Raw genomic sequence first — 7719 nt, 5'->3', positions numbered from 1 at the left:
CATTCTAAATTTAAGTATATTATTGGTGTAAAGCAAACAAAGCTGAAACCTCTGAGTTTGGTTACTCCACTTGTTTTTATTTATGGGTGACTAATATAATAGTATATGCACTTGGGGATAAACAAGAAGTATAATTTTGTCATGGAGTACGTGAGTACGTGAGTTGGGTGATGGCACATCTTTCTTATCAGCTTCTTTTTGTTTTATGCTTTGGCATGAATAAATAGTTATGCTCTGTTTTTTGTGCTATGCTATTAGCTATGCTCAAAAACAGGAAAGGCTTTCTGAAAAATAATATTCAGTAAAATATTTGATATATCAAGCTAGAATTTTACCATTTGAAACATTCATAGTTTATGATAAGTTTCAAGCAAATCAGAGATGGTTGAGCAGGAGCTTCTTGAGGATTTGAGATAGAATGACAAGTAAAAAACATTTTCCTCATCAACAGGTGGCAGAAAAGACACTAAGAAATGTAACAATGCACCAGCAAAAGGCACTAGTTGCTAGTTAGCAAATATGAATGAAAATAATGCATATAAAACATACCTTCAAAGTCTGACTAGTCAACAGGAAATGACAGTAAAAGATAGTAGTAATGCCAATTGTAAATTTCTGATATCTACTGTGTGAGACAATAGGGAAGTGTAAAAATATAAAATAAAATTGGTGCAGGGAATGGTAATATACACACCAAAATTGCTCTAAGTCAGCAAATTTGAAACTGTTTTTCGTCTGCTTTAATTATAGAATGGTGTACCTGGCAGCTGGTGTGTGATGGGGCCTCTATTCCTTTGTCTCTAACTGGGGATCCCCTGCTGGAGCCGCTGGAGTCACCATTATAGCCCTCCTCACTGGTCACATCCTGAGGCCAACAGTGGCGGCGAGCACCAGCATGCGCTCTGCAGGTAGACTACACACACACACACACACACACACACACACATATGCACAGCTGTACTGAAGGTTTTAAAAGCATGAAGCAGGATGACTTTAAGTCGACCTGTATGCTAATCTAATGCTGATGCGACTATAAACGTGATGTAATTAGTTACAGCCAGAGGCACTGATTCCAGCATCATGTGAACAGTCTAACAGTTCACTGCGTGCAATGCCAGGGCAAAGGCAAAGAGTCTGCATCACATCAGTATCTTCATGTTCAATGTTCTGTGAGTCACAGGACCTTTGAAAGCTTCAGGGTTATAATTAAGAATAAAAGATTTATTGTTTTTTGTGTTTTTGTTGACGTTGTATTGACTTGTGTGTCATAAATATAGTAGAAGCTTGAACTGTCTTTATCTCGTCTATGACCACACTGTGCCTATTATAAAGAGATTCCTGAACTTATTCAGTGCCTCCGTACACAAATTGCTCCCCTCACTCTGAACTCTTGCAGTCTGCAGTGAAGTCAGCTTTTGTAAGTACACAGAGGATCTGTAGACAGAGACCTGGATAATTATTGCTGCTGCCACTTAGCACCAACCTTGTTATAGCAAAACATGTTCATCAAGTTCATCATTTGACATAAAGTTAAGTTAAAACCATCCGTTTGAAGAAACTACCTTGTTGCTCCTGTGAGCCAGATTCAGGACCAGCTGACTGGACAGGTTGGCAGCAGGAGAGTTGTATGGGACGTTATAATCCTCATCGGGATACACAGGCACTGACAGTCTGTTGTCAGACCATGTGTCTGTCATAGACTACAGCACAGGAAGAGACATGAAAGGGTTAAACTTGAAACCACAGAGATTTTTACAAATCACACATCAACATTCTGACGCTAATAATCAATACACAGAAAACATAAAACATGAAAATAAGCAAATACAGCACAAGCAGTTAGTTCTAACTCTCTAAATACTTATTCTACAAACTCTCCTTATGTTTAAAACACTCTGCATCAAACAGGCAGCATGTTGGGTCACCTTGGGTGTGTCCAGGCTGTGGACCCGTGCTGATGGGTGATGCTGTGTGTTGTGGTGGTTGTGGATAGTGAGGCAGCTGTTGTGGTGGCTGTTGGTGTTGTCACTGCAGGATCGGACCATCGTCTTCTGTGCTTGTCGAACTGTAAGCTGACTGCAGTTCCTCTCCAAACAATGTTCACATCTCAGCCGGCTGTGAGAGCAAGACTCCAGTCTACGTAGTCCTGCGACATTTTAAAATAGGAATGGAATCTGCACTGTTTGCAGTCACTGAATAAAGCAACTGATGTCTATGTAAATATTTTCAAAGCAAAAATCAAGTTTTACACATGAAAATGAGTTTATTCCTCAGAGCATTACTCAGTCTGGGAAAACAGCTGTGCTGTCTTATTAAAATAATACTCTAATAAAGGCACATCTTGTCAGTAACAAAATGTTAACTATGGGATTCTAATTATTAAAGGAATTTAAACAATGATAATTCCTGCACAGATGTTGGATACCAAAATGACTCATCATCACCATTGTGAAAAATTGTTCTATGACAAAACAAGACCTGAACACTATCAGAGGAGAATTTAAAAGAGTCTTGAGTAAGCACTGAATACTGCAAACTGGTTTGATCAACATGACTTGCCCTCGCTGTTAAAAAATGTGAACACTATTAAAAAATGCCTTTGACATTGAAGGATTAATAGCAAGAAGATGATCCTGGTATCAAAAACTGGTTGAAATGACACCTTTTATTTGCTATTACTAGTTTTGACCAACCCCGTCACATGTTGATATTAACCTTAAAGGTGAGCCAAAATGCAAATTATCAGTAAAAAGACAACACATCCAGGGTACCGGTGCTTTGTATCGATGACTCTGTCATGAATATTAAACTGGTGTAGATTTGCTAGTTAAATGATGATATACACCATGATACTGGTGCTTAATGTTTGGTTATAGAAAACATTTGGCAAAACAAAATTGAGATTTTGGTTTTAGATTGCAATACCTAGAGTAGATTTTTTTTTAAAATGCATTTGGTTGAAGTATTTGACAGCAGTCAGAGGTTAATGAATGGATAAAATATAGCACATATGGCTAAACGATTGGCACACAAAGCTTTTTTTTTGTTTTTTTTTAACCGATAAATTTGGTAAAAACTGCCCAGAAGAATACTATGAAGCATGGAAAACAACATGAGTAGAAGAAGTTCCATGGAAATAGTGCCGGATGTTCCAGTTCAACCTTGACCCTCATTAATATGGGATTAAAAAGAACAAATAAATATGTTACCATCAATGCTCCACTGGCTCTTATTTTTTCTCAGTTTGCTGTTTTCCACTGCATCAGCGATAGCATCATTCAGCTGCTGCTCTGATACCTGTGACAAAGAGCAGAAGATGTAAATGTTAACAGTAAAGTGTAAACTCAGCCTAGTTGTCAAATCAAGTGTTGATACTCAGCTAAAAATGTCATGTCACTAAGAACATTACATTAACACAACTTTTTTATATCACCAAACTGATATTTCAAGTTGCTGTATGTATTGTTTTTGACCTGGAAGATCAAGAAGGCCTGTAATACATTTATAAAAGAACCAAAACGCTTGATTATTATTATTTATTTTTGTGACAAAGACGTGTGTTTTAATGATTCCATCATATAAAATTCTGAGTTCTAGGAGTCATGGAAAACTCAAGACTGCCATGATATACACGGTCTTTACAAGTGGATTTAATTTTTGTTCATGACTGTATGTAACTGTATTTATAAATAGTGTTGGAGCTGCTACATACATACATACACATTGGGATATATGTATATAATACAATATTTTCTTTGTGTATTTTTTCTTTTGTTCTTAAATCTATGTTTTGTTTGCAAATCTATTCTGTCTGGTTGCATAATAAAGAAACAATCGTACTTTGACCTGTAAATGTGAGTCTACTGTTAGCAGTAGTTACTAATGGTTAAAGTAAATGAAGATGGGACATTGCATACTTTGGGGTCGGGGTGTCGACTGATGATGATGTGGACGGGACCTGCTGTGCACTGGCTCAGAACTGCGTAGACGTCATTCAGGGCCATGTTGTAAACCACAGTGTCATTGATTTCCATAATCTCATCCCCACACCTAAAGACAGGAAGGAGTGTGCAAAAGTTCAGATGGAGGAGTGAAAGAAAGAAAGATGAAAGAGCACTAAAAAGAGAAACATGAGTTTGTGCAGGTAAACCTGGGCCCTAGAAAACACATCTCTTCACAGTTTTTTAACAGCAAATACAAAAGTAGCAAAAATGTTGAATGGGTGAAATGTTTCCTGACATTGGATTAGTTTTCTGCCGGTATGTTGCGTTTTGCAGTAAAACATCTATTTCAGGTGACTACATAAATATTAAACATTCGTGTTTGTTTTGCTGTATCACTTTGTTAAGATTAGGGAAAGACTGGTCTGTATGATGTAGAAAAAGTACAGTGACTTGAGACAAAGAAACTAAAGCTATGATCTTTATGCAGCCTTTATTTTGCTGCTTAAACCTAAGTACACTCAGGAACCACCTCCCAGCAAATCCAAGGCAGTTCAAAAATGTAGAGCCCTATTTGTTGAACAAGCATTGCCTCTGAGCATAAGCATTACATTTTTTATCTCAACTTGAGTGTAATTTCAAGAAGAGGAGGAGAGTTTATACACCGTTAACCTATGGACCAAGGATCACAAAAGTTGTGTCACTGGAATACTGGACTTTTAATCTCCCATCATATTGTAGTATGATATTACAGCATCTTACTTTTGTGTATATGGAGTATCTAGATTTATTATTCCTACTGGAGCTACATTTTATTACAGCGGTAGGTTTTTTTGTGTACAACCCAACAGTAATTTGTCCTTACCGGAGTCTACCATCCATGTGTGCTCCCGATCCAGGAGAGAGGGTGTGAATGTAGATCCGAGGGCATCCGTCACCAGATGGAACGCAGCACAGTCCAATACCCAGACCAACACCCGCCTCTGGGATGTTACACATGCATGTATATATTTATCATGGTAGTAAATCAATTTTACATATACAGTACACAACAGAAGTGAGTAAAATACCAGTCAGATGTGCAATTATTCAAAATTGCATGGCCTCTAAATAATGGCATTATTTCTAAGTTGACAAGTGTAGAGGATGCAGAATGATTGGTGATCCACTAAAAATCTCTCTATTAACAGTTGCAGCAGTATTTAGAAGGTATAGAATGAGCCATACCATTAATCAGAGCTGCAGTGATCTCCTCCTAAGGTGATATTAATAGAAATCAGTTTAAAAGACATTGCGTAACACTTACCTTGATGGACGGTACCCACGAAAAAAGACCCTTGCTTTGTTTTACAGCATAAAACTGTGAGATTAAACAGTTTTACTGTTTTCACTTTCAAGGGGAAATCTGGGTCCAAGGCTGTTTAAGGTTTTCTGACACTGAGGATACAGTACAGGCCCAAACAGATTTTCTGCCTTTGAGTTTTTTTTTAAACAAATCTAAGTTGTATATATGCATATAGACAGCATAAAAATAAAAAAATAAAAAAAATAAATTAAAAAAAAAACATCTTGATGATATTTGAAAGACAAAAGTAGAGCAACACCCCACGACTCTAGTCAGGATTAAGCGGTGTATAGATAATGGATGGATGAAAGTAGAGCAACACAACCCCACCAACAAATAGCAGCTGAAAAAAAAGAAGGACACATCTGTCCAGAAATTAGTGCTACACTAGTATCATCCTTCATGTCAAGGAGAATTGAGTCTGTCATCAAAATTAAAGTTGGATGAACCAAGTACTGAGAATGAAACATTTGAATCTCTTTTGTTACACTGAGTTCATACTGTGCAGGCTTTAATGGAGTCAAACTAAACTGTTAGTTTTTTAATTTTGCATGAGAGTAAATATCAAACAGTCCAAAGTACACGATTACTGTGAAGTGGTAAAATTTTGAATCATTTGACAACTAAGTGATATTACACAGTGTACAGTCTGCACACTGTAAATGTCAATTTATCTGCTGTGAAAAGTTCGGCAGTCTTGGTGAAAACTGATTCATCTTGGCTTGGAATCTACACAGTTTCAAAGCTTTGCTTACACACTGGGAGTGTGGCATGAGAAAACTGTGGGTATTTATGAGGCAGGGAGGGTATCAGTCACGTTGTTTGTACCTCAATGTGTTGGTGTGCAACATTAAAGTGACCAGCTGAAATTTCTTGTTAGGTTTTTTTATGTTTTGTTTTGTTTTTAATAGGTGGTAAAAAGCAGAGTCCTGTTAAGATGGCACAGCTTCAAATAAATTCAGAGAACAAGACAATTAGTCAGCTGTTAAAATCAAACAGTAGTGCCTATACTGGCCCTTGAGGCTGACCTTTTTGCAGGACGATCTCCATCATGACGCGGTCTCTGGGTTTAGCGGGCTGACCCGGGATGCAGATGTTCAGGTAGTTGTAGTCTCCCATGTCAGCACTGACCCTGGCCATGCCTGTGGTGGTGCTGAGGGAGCGTGACCTGCACAGCTGAGCTACCTGTGCTTGACCACACAGAGCCCCAACGCGCAGGCTGGTCCTCACCACCAGAGTCAGGAGGCCCTTTTTGATTTGCTGCACAGAGACGTGTCAAAAGACATTTCAGATTTCAAATTTGTGTAGCTGCACAATCGATTTTGTCTGTTGTTTACTAGACTTAGTGATTTGTTGCAAATCAATTTGTGTTTTGTATTTTATATACTAACCAGTTCAAAGTGACTTAAACAAGTACATATTTATTTAAAAACACAAACCATATCAGTACAAGCTGCACTGAAATATTAAAACCTTTAAACTAGATGTGAACTCACTGTCTCTCAACAAGATGGGGGCCATGCACAACCAGAAATAGCATTTCAAGGTCCAATATTTAAACAACAAACAAACAAACATAAAGAAAAAACAGAATAGAATAAAGTAACAGTGACCATTGTACTCATATGTTCAACATGTAACATTTTTGCAGTTTGCAGGATCTGTTACATGAAAACACTGCCCTATCAGCATTATGTTTCTCACAAAACCTATTTTTATGTGTAATTTCTTGTATTATAGACACGGTCACTGTCTTTGAGTGTAGACTTTCTGTTGTTGACTAGTGCATATGTGGGTTGCCTGCATGTGTGAATGTAACAATGATTACTTTTGGTAATTACCTTGAGAAAGGAGTAGGAAAAATCTGCAGTTGCATTTACAGCCACAAAATACCACAGGCAAAACAAGTTATTGAAAAAGAACTAAAGGAACAACTGTGTTAGGGAATATGAGTAGAAATGGAATAAAATCTTGATAATTACGTCTTCATTGATGTATAATATACGGTTGTGTTTTCTTTAATCCTTTTATATCTCTTTAGAAAGCAGGTCCTCTTCAACAGAAGCTGCCATTTTGCACCACCATCTTTCTACAGTAGCCCTGAATGGACAAATTAAAACGCTGGTTGTTGACAGGGCTTTGTAACGCTGAAGCAGCAGCCGTTATAGTTTCTCCTACATGAAAGAGAAGGTGATGGAGGTTTGCTCTGTTGGCTGTAATCTGCAACTTCACCACTGGATGCCACCACCTATAAACTGTTTCTTTACAGTTTTAAATAACTTCCTGTTTTAGTTGAATAAGTCACATTTATGATTATATGATTTGTTTTGATCACAGAAAAACCCCTTCGCTGAGAGGAAAACTGTTGTTGGTATCAAAACGGAGTTGCCTTACTTTGAATTTGTGCAGAGCTTCATCATGAGTCAAACCATG

At 37.6% G+C, this 7719-nt stretch overlaps 1 protein-coding gene across 1 annotated transcript in view; it reads right to left on the bottom strand.

The window, feature by feature from the left end:
- The window catches only part of il16 (interleukin 16), a 43357-nt gene that overhangs the window by 16223 nt on the left and 19415 nt on the right, over window positions 1-7719 (bottom strand). The window contains exons 11-18 of the mRNA XM_008292741.1: window positions 7681-7719; window positions 6315-6546; window positions 4807-4924; window positions 3918-4050; window positions 3210-3297; window positions 1926-2146; window positions 1563-1700; window positions 761-913 (exon numbers count right to left, since the gene is read on the bottom strand). Coding sequence (XP_008290963.1) covers window positions 761-913; window positions 1563-1700; window positions 1926-2146; window positions 3210-3297; window positions 3918-4050; window positions 4807-4924; window positions 6315-6546; window positions 7681-7719 — 1122 coding nt within the window. The remainder of the gene's footprint in view (window positions 1-760; window positions 914-1562; window positions 1701-1925; window positions 2147-3209; window positions 3298-3917; window positions 4051-4806; window positions 4925-6314; window positions 6547-7680) is intronic.

Source organism: Stegastes partitus, unplaced genomic scaffold (assembly GCF_000690725.1).
Source record: "Stegastes partitus isolate 25-593 unplaced genomic scaffold, Stegastes_partitus-1.0.2 Scaffold828, whole genome shotgun sequence".
In the NCBI taxonomy this organism is placed as follows: Eukaryota; Metazoa; Chordata; class Actinopteri; family Pomacentridae; genus Stegastes; species Stegastes partitus.
This window is presented reverse-complemented; position numbering and strand designations above follow the sequence as displayed.